Consider the following 20,461-nt stretch of genomic DNA (forward strand, 5'->3'; position numbering starts at 1 on the left):
CCTCCAGCCAGCTCCTTACCCAGCCAAGAGTGTACCCATCCAAGCCTCTGGCTGCCAGCTTCTGCAGGAGAATGCTGTGGGAGACAGTGTCAAAGGCTTTGCTGAAGTCTAGGTAGACCACATCAACAGCCTTTCCTTCATCCACCAGATGGGTCACTAGATCATAGAAGGAGATCAGGTTGGTCAAACAGGACCTGCCCTTCATGAACCCACGCTGGCTAGGCCTGATCCCCCGGTCACCCTGCACATGCCGCATGATCTCCCTCAAGACGATCTGCTCCATAACCTTCCCTGGCACCGAGGTCAGGCTGACAGGCCTGTAGTTCCCCGGATCCTCCTTACGACCTTTCTTATAAATGGGAGTCACATTGGCAAGCCTCCAGTCTTCTGGGACCTCACCAGTCAACAAGGAGCGCTGACAGATGATGGAAAGCGGCTCGGCTATCACCTCCGCCAGTTCCCTCAGCACTCTTGGGTGGATCTCATCTGGCCCCATCGACTTGTGACAGTCCAGCTGGAGCAGTAGGTCTCTGACTGTTTCTTTCAGAATCACAGGGGGGTTAGTGTGCTCCCCGGCCGAGATTACCAGGTCAGAGAGAGGGGTATCCTGAGGATAACTGGTCTGACTTTTAAAGACAGACGTAAAGAAGGCATTCAGAACCTCCGCCTTTTCCTTATCCTCAGTGGTCACATTCCCAGCCTCATCCAGCAAAGAGTGGATATTCTCCTTTGTCCTCCTCTTACTGTTAATGTATTTATAAAAGAGTTTCTTATTCCTTTTCACACCAGCAGCTAGGTTAAATTCAAGCTGGGCTTTTGCCTTTCTGATTTCACCTCTACACATCCTAACAACTTTCCTGTATTCATTTTGAGTGGCCTGTCCCTCTTTCCACAGGCGGTAGATTCTCTTTTTCTCCCGGAGCCTCAGGAATAGCTCCCTATTCATCCACGCCGGTCTTCTTCCCCGCCGGCTCATTTTGCAGCTCAGGGGGACTGCCTGCTCCTGCGCCCTTAAGACTTCCTTCTTGAAGAGTAACCAGCTCTCTTGGACCCCTTTGCTCGCTAAGACTGAATGCCAGGGGACTCCCCCTATTAGTCCCCTGAACAATTCAAAGTCCGCCCTCCTGAAGTCCAAGGTAGCAGTATTACTATTCCCCCTCCAGGCTCCACTGTGAATCACGAAGTCTATCATTTCATGATCACTCTGTCCAAGACAGCCTCCAACCTCCACATCTCCCACCAAACCTTCCCTGTTTGTGAACAGCAGGTCTAGTGGGGCAGTTCCTCTCGTGTGCAACAATGTGGGAATTTAGGGTACTGGAATATGAGAAATTTAATTTTGAACTGCTTTATTAGGAAAGAGTCTCCATAACATCTAGGCTAACATACAAAAAGTGGCAGCTATCAGCATCTTCTGCTGTTTTTATTTGTTTAGCCAAACATTTATCATAGAATTATAGAATCATACAATTGTCTGGGTTGAAAAGCACCACAATGATCATCCAGTTTAAACTCCCCTGCTATGTTCAGGGTCCCAACCACCAGACTAGGCTGCCCAGAGCCACATCCAGCCTGGCCTTGAATGCCTCCAGGGATGGGGCATCCACAACCTCCTTGGGCAACCTGTTCCAGTGTGTTACCACCCTCTGTGAAAAACTTCCTCCTTATATGTAATCTAAACCTTTCCTGTCTTATTTAAGACCATTCCCCCTTGTCCTATCACTATCCACCTTGGTAAACAGCCATTCCCCCTCCTGTTTATATGCTCCCTTCAAGTACTGAAAGGCCACAATGAGGTCTCCCTGGAACCTTCTCCAAACTAAGCAAGTTCAGTTCTCATCACCTTTCCTCATAGTAGAGGTGCTCCAACCCTCTGATCATCTTAGTGGCCCTCCTCTTGTCCCATTCCAAGAGCTCCACATCCTTCCTGTACTGGGGGCCCCAGGTGTGGGTGCAGTACTCCAAATGAGCCCTCACAAGAGCCGAGTTGAGGGGAACGATCACCTCCCTCTCCCTGCTGGCCACCCCTTTTTTAATGCAACCCAGAACACAGTTGGCCCTCTAAGCTGGAAACACACACAGCTGGCTCATGTCCAACTTCTCGTCTACCAACACCCCAAATCCTTCTCTGCACCGCTGCTCTCAAAGAGATCTTCCCCTTTTTTAGTGGGAAAGTGAATATTTGTTGAGTATCTAAGTGTACTTTTGGGAAGAGAATCTGGAACAGATTAAAATTCCTTTAGAGCTGTCCTGACTTGTAGGTGCTAGGCATTCAGAGATGGCAATTACATTTATACTAATTTATTCATTTTTGATTCTACCTGGGCTTCTCACCTGGAATATAGATTTTCTGAGTCTAACAAAAGTATCAAATTCTTATTTACACTATAGCATGGCACTTGCATTTCACTTGAAAGTTGGTATATGACATTTTATACGTACTTTCCAAAGCATCTCTGGCTAAATATCTTTGAAAATCCGCATGATAGTCTCCTAAATAGGATGCTATGTCTATTTTCTGATCCAGATGTGCAATTAAGTCATATATAGAAATATCTATGATAGCTTTAGACTGGCTTTCTCACTCAGGCTCTGTCAAGAATAAGGGTATGATGACTTGGGCTTTAGTGAAAGCTTCGTAAATATGGCTATGAATCTGGAAAAAATCTTTGAGAGACCTGCTATTTTAGTAGAGGTAGGGAGGCTGAAAGACAGAGTATTAGAATTGAGTAAAACAGTTTTTACAGTGGGAAAAGTGAAAAGGTAAATGAAAGGAGAACAGACTCTAGAAGAGCTTTATGTGCGATGGTAAGAAGAGCTTAGAGATAGGGAAAGAAAAAGAACGGATTGGGAAGAATCACATGGTTGTTATCAGGACTATGGAGGATGATAAAACAGACATGCTAGCAGGTGGAGACTGTACATGACATTCTAAATAGCGTAATCATCAGCAGAGATAATGAAAAACAGTGTGTAAAACAGGTGAAGCATTTGTATAGCCAGTCAGTTATGGAAGATGATAAGTAAAAAATAAGAAAAAAATTATAGTGCTTGGATTCAATATCATAGATAATCTCTAAGTTTGTGAATAATATTTTGTTGAGTACATAAAGTAATACAAGGAAAAATTAAAAAATGAATCCATTATGAAATAAATCCACTTAGCACAGTGAGTTACAGAATGAGCTAATTATGCAGGAGCTATCACAAAGCAATTAGTGAGAACAGGCAACTGAAGAGGAGGCAATGAGCAGCCAGCAATGAAGCCAAAAGTAAGATATTCTGCTGAGAATGTAAATGGCCAAGTTTTAACCACTTATGCCTCCTGAGTGCAGGGGACATCACGCTATCTTTCGAAGTGCTTGGAGGAAGGGAGAAGGTGGTGGCTGCTTTTGGGCATGTGGAAAAGAAGGGGGTGAAGATGAGCTCTCCTCAGGATGTTGGTTTGTATTTCAGGATGGTGGAGCTGCACAAAGAGCTTGTGATTAGAGGTTTTATCTGCTTCATGCTGATTAAACCAGAGAAACTACTTAGAGATCTCATAAAACCTTTTCTCTGTCTAGTTTTAATTCCTCACCTTAACTGGTGTCTTTTAAATAGTTTTGGCTGAGCTGTGGCTGTACTTTTGAAAATTCTGTCCAAATACATACATACATCACAAAGTGCTGTGTCTAGTCTCTTGTCATTTGCTTGTCCACAGATATTATTTATTTTCTTTTTTAGCAGCTGACTATGGGATTTTAGACTTGTTACAAAGATTACTAAGTATTGCAGGAGACTTTATTTATTGCAGCAGCCTTGGCATGAACTGCCTCACTTTTCTTCCCTGAGACAGAGTTCCTTATGCAGTGTGGTGCCTGTGTAAGTGCTTTGGACTGTACATCCACTGTCTATCTAACTTGTTAATACCCATATGCAAAAGAGAAGCTATCCTCTGGTTGTTTGAAAATAGGACTTTTAAACTTCCAGAGAACTGTGGATTTTAAAAACATGGAGACAAGTATCTGCACTGCTAACTGCTACACTGTCCTACGTAAATTAGTGAAGCAGTTGTTTCTGTGCCATCACTTCTCATATTTCTCATTCAATGTATTTTGTTTAAAGTTTCATGATATGAGGAAAGGGATTGTGACACCAGCTACAATTATACAAAGTGCAAGAAGTGATCATACAAGTTATCCTGTAATCTTTTTGAAGCGCTCTTCACTTAGAAAGATAACTTATGGAAAGAAAGAGGACCTGAATTGTCCTCAGAAAGAAAAAGGATGAACTAGTAAAAAAACATAGATTCTGTGCTTTCCTTTGCTACTGGAGAATGGAAAAAGGAGCTGCAGATGTGGGGGGTGTGGTCAATGAATGGTTATTGCTTTACTCATCCTTACACTTAATTTTGGTAGCTGTGCAGTATTCATTCTGTGTGTTCATTTTATTTTATTTTATACTTTTTCTTTCAGAGCTATGGTACTCTGATATAAGGTATGCCTATTAAAATAAATAAATAAATAGGTATATGAAGGAGCAGAATAGCTATAGCCACCTGTCATAGCTCCCAGCAACCAGCTGTTCATGTTCCTCAGTAGAGTTGAATATTGTGTTGGCTAATGTTTTTCTATTTTTTATTTTTTTACATGTATGATGATGCGTTGAAATATGGAGTTTTCTTACTTAATCCAGTAAATGTCTTTATTTTAAGAATTCCTAAGAAGAAATCAGGCTTACAGTAATAGAAAATAGGTTTTGTTAGATTGACTGATAAAAGTGGACAAGCCAATGGAGTTTGTGAAAAGCTTGAAAAGTTTGTTGCCTTTTTATGATAGTTGAATAGTACTCCTGCAGCGAGTCACTGGATAGAAGTCAGTGAGAATTCAGAGTTCTTAATTTTCCCCAGAAATGAAAAACAAGGCCAGCTCCTCAGCACTCTTCAGAGGAAAACATTTTTTACAGTTGTATACAGTATACATATATTTTTTTCCAGATAACCTTGGAGAACTCAAACATTTTACTGACCTTGTTCCTTTGGTGAAGGCTCTGCCTTCTTATTGGCCTCAGTTTTCTGTGTGTCATCTTTTTTTGTATTTTCACTCTTAAGAAAATAAACAGAAGTAGAAAATAGATGGTCATTACTGAGAATGATAAGCATGATTTGGAGTTTAAAGCATTTGCTAGCAATTTGGCTAACCAAGTTTAACACCTACTGAGCTGCTTTCCTGAGTGCTATGTGTGTTCTTGGATCAGAATTTCCAGCTAGGTTCACAAAAGGAGTTGGATGCTAAAACCAAAAACTGATGTCTTCACATGTGCTGCACATCCTCAGTTATGCAGTCTGGAATTCTGCTGCTGGTCCCAGAGCCTCTTTAATGTTGTCAAAGCTAGCTTGTTCAGTACTGCCACTCGTAAGTTAGTTTGCATCCTTAAATTAATATATGCCATGTACCTTGCTTTTAATTAGTGTTGACATTGGTCTGAGGGGCGGGAATGAGAAGTGCACAGGGATTTTTGTACGCTCACAGTACTATGTCATAGCACAGTGCTAATCAATCTCATGAGCATTTACTATCCCAGACCAAATGTGTTTGCTTGTTGTTCATCATGCTAGTTAGTAATAGTAACAATAAAGATACTGGCTACTGAGAGCATGGAAAATTATTTGAATTCAGGGGATTTCAGGGCTTCCTGCACTTCCACTCACAGAATCACAGAATTGTAGGGGTTGGAAGGGACCTCCAGAGATCATCAAGTCCAACCCCCACTTCTTTCTCTTCTCTTCCCAAAACAATATATTTATCTGCAAAAATTAAAATATCAATGTGAATATAATGCTCTATAGTTACCAGATGTTATGTACCTGTCTCTTTTTCTCTTTAGAGGATATATTTTCACAAACAGAAATGTGCTAATCTTTAACTCATTCATTTGTCTACCTCTATTTTAGCAGTATCATTTTAATATTACCATTTGGGTGTTGCATTGATGTATGGAATCGTTCTGGTGAAAAGAGTAATCCACGTCTCCAGGAAAATCTGGATATATATTTCTTTCCTACAACAGGGTTCAGCTGTTCAAGTTCAGGATTTTTCTTCTTTCAAGAAAATGTTTTATTGACACAAAAGCAGTTGATGTGAAGAGCAATACTCATAGTGGCCCAAAAGCTATTCAATCACTTTTTCTTTTTGTGAGTAATGCCATATGATGCATTGTAAGGAAGCAGAATGTGGAATAACCTTCCAGAATTACACACACTTGTGTTTTTGGTTTTTTTTCCTCATCAGTGAGAACTTTTGCTTTCCAGGACCTTTGTAGCTGAATCACTGTTACCTTTGCAATTTTCCCTGCAGCTCTTAGAAATTTTAAAGTGAAATGCTTTAAAAGTATTAGGACTATATCGTTTTCCATCAGAAATTTTTTCTTAATTTAGTGCAGTTCTGTATCAGTTTTCCTGATGCTTTGGTCCCTCCACTAAGTGTCATGCTCATTAATATATTCCTAAATAATTAGACCATGATAAAAAAATGTAACAAAAGAATTTTTCACTTAAATTATAAAATAATAGAAATTGTTCATCTAATTCTGGTGAATTTCAACACTTCTGTGTTTCCCCTGTGTTTTAAAGTCTTCACTGGGTTTTCACTTACCAGAGTTCATCATTCCACAGCTTCTTTTTATAAGACTATTTTCTTTAGTTTCCTGTGAACTGCTAATACTTTACACAGCTTCTAAAAACTGGTTTGCTCTATATTCATGGCTGAGAAAGTCTTTTGTGACTGAAGAATGGAAAATGATGATGAATGTCTTTGAACTAAACGAGGATAAATTTAGATTAGACATTAAGAAGGAATTCTTCCTGTTGAGAGTGGTAAGGCAGTTGCACAGACTGCCCAGAGAAGCTGTGGATATCCTATCCCTAGACATGTTCAAGACAAGGTTGGATGGGGCTCTAGGCAGCCTGATCTAATGGAATGGGATTTGAAAGTAGATGATCCTTAAGACCACTTCCAACCCAAACCATTCTGTAATACAATGATGCCATTTTGAGTTGATGGCAATACGGACTTGCCTGCTCAAAAAATTGTTTTTTCTATGTTTATAACAATCAGAAATGAAATTTGAGTAGCAATTGGATTCAACTGCATCTCTTGTTGAGGCTGTACAAAACTATTAGCTTCAGAAGAATGCAAGTTCTAAGAAATTATTCAAATTATCACTTATCAGTGTTTCTTTTGATAAGGTAAAATTTTTGGAACTTATGTGTATGTAGATTAATACTCACAGAATTTAAGTCAGCTGTTGCATATGCTAGACAACAGCAAACATGTTAAAAAGGCACTTAATTAAATTTAGCCTTCTACTGACTTTTTTTTAAATTGTTTTATCAATTCTGAATTCAGATTAATAGCTTAGACTGATACTAAATAACCAGTTTCACAGTCCTAACTATTTGGTTTAATCCTAAGTTGTTATCATTTTGCTTGTGAAGTTGTAATTATGTCGAGGTAAGACAAATAAAACAAACAAAAGAAACAAAACAAACACTCAAAACACTTACTGACATTATTGGTAGAAGACTTAAAGATATAAAATATTTCAAAGGTAAAAAAGGAATAGTATTCTGCTTTTTTAAAAATATTCCATTAATTGATATGAAAAGAATGAGTTAATTTTTATAGCAAAGAACTGCTAAAATAATGTAGACTAAAATGACTTGCTGTATTTTTCTAATTGAATTACATTAGTAAAAGCAAGCCAAATGAAATATATATTTTAAAGAAGGTTACTAAATTACTTTATCTTTCACAAAACAGTTGAAAAGCAGGGTGATGTACACTTGTATGCCACTCCACTATTCAGAATACATATACTGACATTTTCTGCCTGCAGGGAACAAAGTGAAGAGAAATACATCAGCACAACAAAAGCGATCATAATAATGCTTCTAATTCCCTGTTTGCAATGTTAGGGTAGTTCTGTTTGACAAGTAATTTGCTAAAGGAGGAAGTCTTTCTTCATAAAGAAGAGGTGGAAAGAAGAGAGGAATAAAGGCATTTCTTTGGTTTTGCAAAATAATGATCAATATGCTCTTAAGTAAATCTGTTTAAATATAAATACTCCCCAACCAAAAGGTTATATTATTGAGTCTATGAACAATACACTATACCTGGTCTGTAGATGGCTTGGATGGTGGAGGAATGCCTTCATTTTCACTGTCTGATTGCTCAGGTGATAATTTTGTTCTGGAAAACACTCCTTTTAGTCTTTTAAACATCTTGCCCATTCAGCTGTCCTGAAGCCTCTATAAGTCTTTTACTGTGAGTAGGCAGTAACATATGCTTTCTTGCTGTCAGTAATCAAGCCAATTAAATTCTTAATCAGGTTTAGTTCTGATTGATGCCTTAACGAAATTCCTTTTACAGTCTGTTCTAGCCATGGCTTTTGCTCACCACTTAGATTTATCTTTTATGTTATTTATGTTATGTTTATGTGCAATTTTAGAGGATTAAATTGGCTTATGTGGGGAACTTTAATCATCGTGTATTTGTAGACTGAGCCTTTTTGAGAACAATATTCTCATTATGAACATATAATTTTTCATTATATATTTTTAGAATAAGTAAATTTATTCCTTGATTATTGAAAATGTTCCTTGAACTGTGATAAAGATGTACATAAAGCATAATATAGTGAAAGTAATATGTATTAGTGGAGAATATATATTTCTTAAGAAATTCTGCAAAATTATGCATATTTCTCATTTTAAAAAATGACCAAGCTACAATATTTTTTTGTTTTTTCTTTTTTCTTTAAAAAAAAAAAAAAAAAAAAAAAGTAATGTATTTGCTGGTTTTAATTTGTAATAAGAAGACATGCAAAAGGAATGTAGCAGACATTAAAAGGATAGTGCCCTTGGGAACCTGTTAATAACTGTTGACATCCATAGTCAATGAATGTGTTATTGAGTTGATCTGTGACTAATGAAATAGATGTTTGCAACTCCTTAATGTGATGCAATAGGCAGACCATAGCAAATATAATATTTTGATACCAGTGGAGGTGCATGTTCACCTCCTGACCCTAGTAAAGTGATTAATCTGCCTTTATTTCATTTCTCTCTCATGTAGTATGGGTATTTAGTTATTTTTATCAGGCTCTGAATGTGCTAAAAGCAATTCACTTAATTGAATATCATAATGCTCTGTTAAGTAAGAAGATTAAGAGTGCAGCAGCAAACCAGACAGCATGTATCTGGTTAGCTTAGCTACGTTGCCTTTGACCACTTCTTACTATATGCTATATTTATGACATACCTTAGGGGATTCAGAGATTTCAAATCTGCCTCAAGTTTTCTCTCCATACAGGTCGAGTATATAACCATTTTTATTAATGGTGTGCCCACTTCCTTTTCTTTCCTATTTAAAAAATGGTATATGTATAGACTTTCTGAACTTTGAGTAACATTATTCTTCCAAGGATTTTTTTTAAATCAAAAAGTGAATTTGAAGCAAGGCATTCACAGACTGGATTTTATATTTAAACTTTATGCAAGAGATTATTCTTCATGAAACATAGCAGGTGTCTTAGAAACTTAGGTCATTTAAATGCTGCATATCCACTTGAAATGTAATCACTCCCAAAGCAGCTGGCATGAACTTTTTCCATCTGATACTGTTTTAAGTGGAGCAGTACTTCTTAAAACATAAGCATATACAAAAGGTTGCATGACTTCTTCCCCCTGCCTGACACTCATCATAAAATGCATGAGTCCTGTGAGCCTAGACTTAACTATCAGTATATTTAATGGACTTAGATTGAATCCCAAGGATGGCTTTGCTGCCTCAACAGGCAGTTTCGGTTGCACTGTTTGTGTGAATGTATAGATCAATAGCCATCATATGAAGTTTTTTATTTGTGTATTAAATTAGGTGTAGCATATTACAAACATCAGAACCTTTGTTTCACTTCCATTCAGACCTTCCCACGATGCAAAATGTAACATGCAGATGTTTTCCATAGGTATCTGTCTTCAGGTTCGTTTTAGGATTCAAGAATCTTGACAGTAATACATCTTTCTTAGTTCTGTAGTAGTCAGAAACCTCACCTTGCATTTATCATAACTTTTCCTCTGAGTAGTGTAAGGTTTGACAGTTTTTTCCCTGTTTTTGTGGATTAACAAGAATCAAAGCACTAATTTATGTGTTCTGTAATTTTGAGAACTTCAGTAGGACTTTTTAATGTATATTTACACATACTTACAGAAAATATTCTGGAGCTCAGATTTTTTATATCAACTTATTTTCTTGCTTTTAAAACTCCTATCATCTTTTAACAAACTATGCCTTTACAAAGAGAATGAATTTATGCTTGTAGTGGAAAAGTCTCTCTAAAATTATTACCACAGTCATGATGAGATATGCATTAATATTGGCAGCATTCAGTAAGGCAACTTAAGAAATAACAAAGATAGGTGCTTGAGAAGATTCTGGAACTGTGTATGTCAGGCTATAGGTTACTTAAAAGATGACTTTTCCCTGTTTTGATACAGCTATTCTTGCATGGATTCATAAGGTTTTTCTTATGTTGTATATATATAATGACACAAAAGTATCAGAATCAATATCTAGAGCCCAAGTTTGAGACAGTAATGGGTCTTATCATAGAATCATAGAATGGCCTGGGTTGAAAATCACCACAATGATCATCCAGTTTCAACCCCCTGCTATGTGCAGGGTCCCAACCACCAGACCAGGCTGCCCAGAGCCACATCCAGCCTGGCCTTGAATGCCTCCAGGGATGGGGCATCCGCAACCTCCTTGGGCAACATGTTCCAGCGTGTCACCACCCTCTGTGTGAAAAACTTCCTCCTAATAAGTAATCTAAACCTTTCCTGTCTTATTTAAGACCATTCCCCCTTGTCCTATCACTATCTACCCACGTGAACAGCCATTCCCCCTCCTGTTTATATGCTCTCTTCAAGTACTGGAAGGCCACAATGAGGTATGTAGTACTCTGAAAATATACAATAATCTTGTTTGTTTTTGCCTTCAAGAAGATTCTACTTTTTCCTATACAACTCACTTTCATATGTTGAATCCAATTAACAGAATTTGATCAGTTTACAAGAAAAACAGATGGGAATACTTCTTTAGCAATAGGCTGAAAAAGACAGGGCACTGATATTTCCTGTTTCTTTTCACATTTCTCTATATAAAATTACTCAGTTAAGGTAGGAGCCATATCCTAAAAACTTATCTTCTGGAACGTTCGCTGGATCCTGGCTTAGCCCATAGTGCGATACTATCATCATGCCGTAATGTATGTGTGGGTTGGAAGAGGTGGCAAAATTGACTGTCAGCCTGCCAAAATTACAGCAACTTATGGCAGCTCTTGCTGGTAACCTCTTCTGATGAAAGTAATGTGTGAATCAAAGAAATGGAACATAAGACAGAAGGAAAATATAAGCCTACTTCTTTTTAATTATTCCTGTTGTCTGTAGGCATAATGAAAGTTCTGAAAAGGTCCTGACTACCAGTAAAAGCACATCTCCCTTAGTATGCATTATTTTATTTTTTTCCTCTATCTGTCTTTCCCCTCTCTCTGTTCCCAAAGAAAAAAGACATCACCACTATGTTTTGGTGCCTCTTATGAGTGCTTATGGACAGAATTTCTTTAGTAACTGTGTGTTGCTGCCTAAAATGTGACTCGTCACATGAGATAACTTTGTCAACAACTTGTTAACTGAAATGTATATTCAAAAGGAGTTCCCACAGACCAAGAGAAACAGATGTGCACTTGTGAAACCTACCCGGAGCACTAGACAAGGACTAGCTCAGTGGAAGAATGAGTCTTGATAAAGCCCCTATCACTAGACCACATAATCTCAAACTATGATAGTTTTGTGCCTCTTCTCAATCTTATCTTGCAATCACTACTGATTTGAGATATCTCAGAGATATTTCAGACATCTTGCCATGTCAGAAGCTTTTTTTTTCTACTGTGTTGGAACCATGCAGGCAGCTCTGTGATGCTGAACTGCTGTATGGGTAACATACAGCTAAAACACAGGACAGGAAGTAGTTTACTTAGATTCAGATAATGCTGTGAAGAATTCATGCTGCCTTTTTATGAGTTTTCAAGGCAGTGTGAACAATAAACTGCCTCCACTTGAAAATATTGTATACATCATTACTGGAACATGCTCTCTCAATTAAAAGTAATTAATTCAGACACATTATATAGATGGAAAACAACTATAATATCCATTGGAGCCCAGCTAAATGCAAAAAATATTTTTAAACTTAACTGGTTTCTTCTCATTTTAGTTGATAGTTTATTTAAATACTCCAACTACTCTACTAAAGCATCTTACTTTATTTTTAAGGTTACCTCTACTCAGCTGTCACATAATTCAAGGAGGACAGTTTAACCTTCTCTAGCTCAGTGAACTGAAACTGCACTCATCTGAGGTACTAGTGCTCCGTCCCCACTTAACTGGTGCAATCCTCATATAAATGCATCAACAGTGGGAGATGGTTACTTACCCCAGTGATACTTCTACTTTAGTCAGCTATCTTACTCTTTGACACTGTTCTCATACTCCAAAGTGTGCTGGAGATAAACCTAGATAAAGAGAATCCAACGTCGTAACACTATCTCTGGTAGAAAGATGCACTCTTTTTTTTTTTTTTTTTTAAGTTGCTAACTCTGGGAGTATACTTCTATCTAAGGAAGGGAAAAAAAAGCCCCCAAAAATGTTGATTAAAATGTTTTTTGTTTTGTTTTGCTTGTTTGTTTTGTGTGTGTGTTTATTTTTGGTTGTTTTTTTTTCCTATCATATCAGACTTTGCTAATGTATTTGATAGCGTCTCATGTTAGAGCTTTTCCTTGAAGCTGGAGGTTTTAACAAAGTAGAAAAAGAGTTTTATTTAGTATTTAAAAGCTCAATTATTACAGTAAAAGCTGGAAAGAAGCCATTTCTCTTCTGCTACAGAGTTAGCTTAGTTATGGTTCTCAATGCTTCAGAGAAGCAATTTATTATTTAGATAAAATATGACCTTTTTTCTTCCCCCCAGTCATTAATCACAAGCACTAGTAAGTTCGTGATTAAACAGTTTATGAAGTGCAGTAAATTTTATCAGGGAAAGCAGAAGATTTATATATCTTTTTGAAATTATAGTTTCATCAGAGCTATAAAGCAGCAGACCAGTAGTCAGTTTTCCTCAAATGGAAATTTGGAAAAGTTGTTTTTAGTTTCATCTTCTTCAGTTATTCGTACTCAGCTGATCGGTCTTTGGTGAAGATTTTATCTTTTCAGTGGCATCTGACTGATGGGCATACTCTAGAAGCAAAGTACTGTGGTCTCCAAAATAACTCAATTCTTCTACTTCCTTTCATGTTATCATTCCCATTACCATAGTTGTATCCTCTGCCTATTTATATGCTGTGGAAAAAATATCTCTTACAAGCTGAGGATTACTGGTTTTTCTCTTCAGTGGATGTTCTGTTAGTGAGCACACTGTAAAGATCAGTGTGTCTTGGACAATTGTTGTATAAATAAAATTATTACACGGGCTCCTTAGGTGCTTGGAGGCAGACTTTGTTTAGAAGGGATAACAAAACTTTGTTTAACAAGGGTTTGCTAGATAAGATCTTTCAGCTTATTGACAAAAAGTAATTAATGGGTTATAAGCCCAAGAGTCTACACCATTACACACATTATGTAGTTATGAAGTAATACCAAAGCCCTGAAAAATATTGGGTATTATAACTTCTTTCTTTCTGTAACAGTGAATTAGAAGTGATACATATTTTAGTAAAAGCCAAGTTCTATATCTAATAAAGGGCTTTAATTGTTTAACCCCCTTTAAAATCAATGTAAGTTCAACCTCTACATCCAAACCACCAACATCAACCTCTGATGCTGTGGGCCGACATAGAAAAATTGGAGGCATTTCTTTTGGAGCAGACCTTCTACAAACATTTAAATTTGACTGTTCCTCTAAGTATTTGTTTTTGGAATATGAGTATGGTGAATTTGCTGTACTGCTCTGTGGCACAATAGTGCAAGATAAATGTCCTATAGGAGCAGCTATACAGAAGGGCTTACCTTACAATCCATCCTCATTGAGTAGCTTAACCACGTGCAAAGCTAAAATTGACTGTGAAGTATTTATTCCCCACAGAATCTGTCAAGGAGCCAGATGCTGCTGCTAGAAAAATACAATAATACCAACATATTATGCTTTAGATTTGATAAATAGTAGGCTCTAAGTAACCAGTCATTTTCTTGCCAGCTCTTCATGTTGTACATAACGTAGACAGAAAAACTCTTATAATGGTTGCTGGTTTTGGATGCTGGATTTATCTAATCAACTGATGTACTCTGCATAGCAGACATAAATACTAGATACATATGACATGAATGGATATGAAGCATTCAAAAGTACAAGGCAAGTAGGTAGAGAGAAGAGATTGCTCCCTTTTACTCTGCCCTGGTGATGCCAGAAGACTCAGGGGGGATCTGATTAATGATTATTCCTAAAAGAAGGTAGGAGGCAAATGGGTGAAACCAGCTTCTTCTTGGTGGTGTGTGAGGATGGGACAAGGAATACTGGCCTAAAACTTGAGCACAGAAAGCTCAGTACAAACATGTGAAAGAAATTCTTTATGGTTTCCCAGAGAGGTTGTGGAGTCTCCTTCTGTGGTGATAATCAAAGCCCATCTGGATGCCTACCTGGAAGAGCTATTGTAGTGTATCTGTTGTAGCAGACAGGTTGAATTCACTGATCTCTTGAGATCCCTTCCAACTCTTGCAATTCTGTGATTCCATCTCAAGGTTTGCCAAAAATATAGTTACAATTGAATTTTGGTTCCTCAAGGAAGAGGATCTACCCTCTGTTGTCATGGCAGACTGAGAACTGGGATGAGAGCATAGAGATTTATCGTATACTTCCGAACTGCAGGGTTTTTTTTACTTGAACTAAAAGGATTACCCATAATGCCACTTATTTTCTGTTCTGACCAGCTATTCATAAGCCACTGTATCTGTTAACACACCAGTGGTTCCTAACATCAATTTGCCAAATGTATACATGAAGTTCAGAAGTACAAAAATCCACACATTGCTAAAATACAGAGTTCAGTTCATCAGTTCAGATCAATGGTCTATAAAGAACGTTATGCTATTTTTCAACTTCATAAATTCATTTCAGAAATCTGAATAGATAAATTAATCATAGTCTCTACTAGGAAGAGATAATGATATAAAAGATAGGCTTAAAGAAAGCAGGATATTTTCAGAAATTCAAGAAATAAGTGCATGTGTGGAAAATGTAATGACATTCTCACTTTAAATGGGATCTTGAACAGAGTCTTAGCTGGAGAAAATAGAATAGAATGTGACATGAATGATTAAAAGGGGAGTAGAAACAGCAATTAAATAAGCTATTGAAAATGAGATTGCTAAGTCTGGAAGAATCAAGAGGTTATTTGCATGTTTAGACTAAAAAGACCAAGGTGGAAGAGCATTCTACACTGAATGTTGAGTGCAAGAACATTGAGATATTTACATATTGCCAAAGAACAATTTTCTATGGAGCACATGAAGATTGCTCATGACTATATATTAGAATAACCATGTAAATATGACTTGATGTTATGATCCTGGTGAATTCAGACTCAACAGACTACTGGGCAGAAGAGGAGGAAACTTTTTCACCCTCTCAGCTGCTTGAAGTGGTATCTTAATTCTGAGGTATGTCTTAGGCTTAAAGAGTGTCCCTCCAGTTTCTCCTATCTTTTAGAGCAATTTTCAAACTTGTTTAATCATTCATTAAGTGTCTTCCTGGGAATAAAAACAAATTAAAAACCAAAACACATTATTTCTCCATGAACTCTGCTATACTCTGTGAAGCCATAAACCTTGGAATCCTGTCCTTGTACTTCTGTGTAGCTTCCGCTCACTCTGTTTTTTTCTGATTTATTATTGTGTCTGTGTGTGTATATGTTTTCATGCTTTGGAATAATTCCATGAGATTTTTGAATCATAGACTATACTGTCTGATGAGAATTTATACTTGGACTGGAACATAAGTCTTAGCAATCCCTTGTGATAAGAATTTCTATAGGATTTGTTTTGTTTATTTGAAAGAGAAGAAGTTTTAAATTACTTGAAAGCAATTTTGAGAAGAAAATCATTAAAGAAGATACATAGTTTTCTAGAGAAGCCAACCATAAGCATAGGGAAAAATTGCTGCATCTTTGGAAGCAAGAAACTGGAGCAGCTACTGAGCCGTAAACAAAGGAAGGTCCCGATATACTGTGTTCCTAAATAAAGCATATTTTGAAAATACTACAATTTTCAAACTTCCAATCAATCACTCAAATTACACCTATTATAAAGGGAAAGCAAATTGTCATCTTCAGAGCCATGTAAGATGAAAGATTTCAAAGAAGAAATCCCAGTAGATCTGTGTTTCTGCAACGTTTGTTTCATATTTTTTGCCACTTACTGGTTTAGAACATTTTCAATGCTCCTCAATTTATAAAAGGTTCACAAGAGGTTAATGGCAGTTCTTGCGAGGAGAACCGATTTAGGAATGGATGAATTCTAACCAATGTCCTGAGACAGAACAGGAGGTAAAATGAGAGAGCCACATCATTAACTCTGCCCTTGTCAAGTCCACTTTATTTACCGCTAAGGCCACTGTCACATAAATAACCTTGTAGGTAGCATTGTATTGCATATCCTGAACATATCATGGGGTGCAGTATTTGCAGTCATTTACACATTCCTGCTATAAAAGATGATAAAATGCTGCTGAATTTCTTGAACTTGGATGGTGACATTGCTATGTTCAGTTTCGCAGCCATTTCTGATAAACCCAATGAGATACAAATGTGATACAAATATCTCGCAGAGCTCTTACTGTCGAGCCAGGCGAGCTGCAGCTCGGCTTTGAAGGCACGGAGAGGCGGGAGGTGGCGCTGCAGGGATTTGGCAATGGCTTCTGCGGGCGGCCAGCACCGGCTCCAGCAGCAGGGATTTTGTCTTGGGAGAGGGGAAGCTTCGGATTTAACTGGCTACTAGATGGGCACAATACCTCTCTGCAGCAGCTGGAGGAGCCCAGGGAATAGCAGCACAAGCAATTTGAAACGATGATGAAAGGAGACCAGGAATGAATGTATTCTGAGGGAGAGTTATAAGACAACAGCAGTCTAACAAAATAAAAACCGTCTCATCACTGTCCTCTCCTTTGCTGTTGTGGCCTCAGGGAAGGGAATGAGAAATTAAAGTTACTGGGGGATTTTCCAGGTTTTTTTTTTTGTTTGTTTGTTTTTTTTTTTTTTTTTTTTTTTCACCATCAGAACAAGCTGTTTCAGCAAAATGGAACTTGTCCTGGAAAAGCACACATCGAGTCTGACAAGAAATGATCCTGAAGTGCAGAATGAAATCACTCACTGGGAGAAGTGCAGCAGACTGACTTTTAAAATATTTTATTTTGATTTTCAAGAAGGCAGTGATAATGTGCGTTACATTTGTAACTTGACCTATTGCCTGTGTAAAAGTAGTAAGGTCTACAGAGAGATGGGCATGTACAAGCAGAATCCATCAGTTCTGTGCAGGGTCACTTATTGCCTATTTTTTATTTTTTTATTTATTTTTTTTTTTTTCTGTCAGTGAGATTTGTGGGCAACTCCAACCTATGTTATTCAGAAACTTCAATCAGACACCTTCTCATATCTCTTGTATATGTACTACAGAGATAATGACTACTACAAGTAGCTGAAGATTTTCCACTTTTTTCCTTAAAATAGGAGTTCCTACTATGATAAAAGAAACACAGACTTCAAAGAACAGTTAAAGTATTTTGTATGAGTGTCAGAACTGGACAAAAAATAATATCAGGAATGCTAAATTATGTTTCCAAATGGGTTAATCTCCTTAAGTTATGATCTAAAATTTTAAGAAAAGTACGCTCTATTGTAGAACAGATTTGATTAACAGAGTGATGGAAACTACTCTCATGAGAAACACAGGCCAGCTGGCCATTAAACATGCTGCTGGACAAAGCAGATATAAGGTTATACGAGGATAGTTGGTTTTATTTTGTGTTACTTTATCTCCAGGTTTATAATTTCTTCATATGTACTGTTCCGTTTTCTACTGCTGAAAAATCATACATATTTTTTATTCCTGAAGGCCTCACTCACTCTGAAATTAAAAGTAACAGTCTTACATTCAATCCTGTATAGGCAACTACTCTTGTCCTTTCATCTGTGAGTCTTGCTAATTTCTTGGAAAGAATTTCTCTCCTTATAAGTGGTTTTGTGTTTGCCAATGTAAACATGAAAGAGTCCAAGACTGAGCAAAACAATAAACATAAATTCTGTATCTCTACCTTTCAGGGTATGTCCAAAGACAGTAATTTGGTTTTGGTAAATTTACAATAAATCTTGAGGCATTTTCAGGCCAAATAAACAACACCACAAACATAACATTTCCGTTGTTCTGCTTTACTTTAAGGTCAAAGGTACATGGAGCATTACATTAAGCTTTTAGGAACATCATGCAAAGTTTTCACAGAACCAGAAGATGAAAGTACTTCCAGAGAAGGATAAACAAGCTTTTATTGGAATTCACAGGATATGCTTATTCTGTGTTTTTGTACTTTAAACTACCCAATACAAATACGACTCAAAGTGTAACAGAGCAGCATTACTTCCAACAACAAAGTGCTCATGCTTTTAGGCTCACACTTAAACAAAATGAGTCTTAGACAGTCATGTTATTTATCTTTAGTTCACCCCAATAATTTTTTAGTTAAAGTCAGTTAAAGTCAATAGCACAAAAGCTAAAAATTATAGAACTCTAACAAAATTAGATAAAGATCCAAATCTATATTCCTGCTGGTGTTGAATGTTAGCCCTGAGCTGATCAAAGAGAAACCAGTCAGTCAAGAAGTCTGTGAAAACTTATCAGTTTGTACATAGCACTTAATCAACCAGCTGCATGGTGGTTTATGCTTGGTCCAAGAGGAGAGGTAGGATGAAGAATAAATCTGGCAGTAGGAGAAGGGAAAGGAAGCAGAATTTACTGCCCCTCAAAGAGTGGCTGCACTATTTCTTTCTTATTCTTTAAGAAAAAAAATTCTTTATAAAAAAAAAAGAACTAGATATATAAATGCATATATTTAGAAATGTTCTGGTAGAGTACACTGTTTAAACCTGAAAAATATGGGTTTTGTTCAGTATTAATTTAATTTCACATGAAGTAGCATAAAGAAGCAGAAATTGGAAAATAATAACAACTTTAGAGTAAAGGGTGTAAAAAATACATTCAGTCTGTGTAAGTCAAGTGATTATGATAGATAAATCTCTTGACTTTTCTTCTTCAGTGCTAAAAAGGTTATTTCTTTTACAAGAGGCATGATCAAATAGCTTAAGACTCAAACTGACCTACTTTTCTTATGATTTAATGTGAATTAAAAGATAATCATAATCTTTCCTCCTCAGACTAAACTTAAATGAAGACAACCTTTTTTGAAGATGATGGACTCATTCCAGTGTAAAATCAGCTCGGTTGTGAGGGTAATCAGACCAGTTAGTAGCACTACAAAAAAGATGATGGCAGTTTTACCCATGGAATTAGATATTGCATCTTTAGTCTCTGCAGGATATAGAATCATAGAATCATAGAATCACAAGGTTGGAAATGACCTGCAAGATCATCTAGTCCAACCACCCTCCCATTCCCAGTACCACAAGCTACTAAACCATATTTCGTAGCTCCTCATCCAGGCTTGACACTGTCAAACTGTATCCATAACAACACCTGTGATGTTTGCATCTAATTTCCCCCAGACTGTGATGCTTAGCTGTACTGATGAAATACTCATAAAGATATTCTTAAAGTGTCATTCTTAAGGAAACAATATGACATTTTGTTCTGCACATTTTAAAACAAAAATTATTTAACAAGCAAGAAAAATTATCTGCCACTTTAAAAAATCATTAGTTGATGTAAACAACACATTACATATGGAGAAAAGTCTTATTGATGAACAATTTTAGGTAAAAAATACTACTGGGCTCAAACACAAGCCAACTGTAAATTAGACTGCCTAAACACACTCAGGAAATTCTACCTGAAATGACTATGAACTCTAACATGGTTAGTGTGCTCATCTTTCAGTCTGAAAATCAGGAAGAAAACAGATATTCTTCAGCTTTTCTGCATGTCATTCTGTCTTGTAGAGGGGTGAATATGAAGCTTGGGTACCACTATGTATGCGTTACTTCTGACATTGATTGAACCCAGTGATTTGCAATCAATGAGATGCTCTTTACAATGGAGTGTAATACTGTCAGCCTAGCTGAACCACATTTTCTTTTAAAGTGAGTGGTGATTCTCTGATTGTCTTGTATGCATTTCTTTCTCTTTCAAAGTGAATAATTTCTGATCACTAGGCAT

General features: G+C 37.0%; 1 protein-coding gene across 1 annotated transcript in view; it reads right to left on the reverse strand.

The window, feature by feature from the left end:
* Positions 1 to 8,260, reverse strand: part of CNGB3 (cyclic nucleotide gated channel subunit beta 3) — a 64,390-nt gene extending 56,130 nt beyond the window's left edge. Inside the window, exons 1-2 of the mRNA XM_042869492.1 lie at positions 8,153 to 8,260; positions 5,008 to 5,083 (exon numbers count right to left, since the gene is read on the reverse strand). Coding sequence (XP_042725426.1) covers positions 5,008 to 5,083; positions 8,153 to 8,260 — 184 coding nt within the window. The remainder of the gene's footprint in view (positions 1 to 5,007; positions 5,084 to 8,152) is intronic.
* Positions 8,261 to 20,461: the final 12,201 nt, after the last annotated feature.

Source organism: Lagopus leucura, unplaced genomic scaffold, assembly GCF_019238085.1.
Source record: "Lagopus leucura isolate 7727_CA_CO unplaced genomic scaffold, USGS_WTPT01 Super-Scaffold_100002, whole genome shotgun sequence".
Lineage (NCBI taxonomy): Eukaryota > Metazoa > Chordata > Aves > Galliformes > Phasianidae > Lagopus > Lagopus leucura.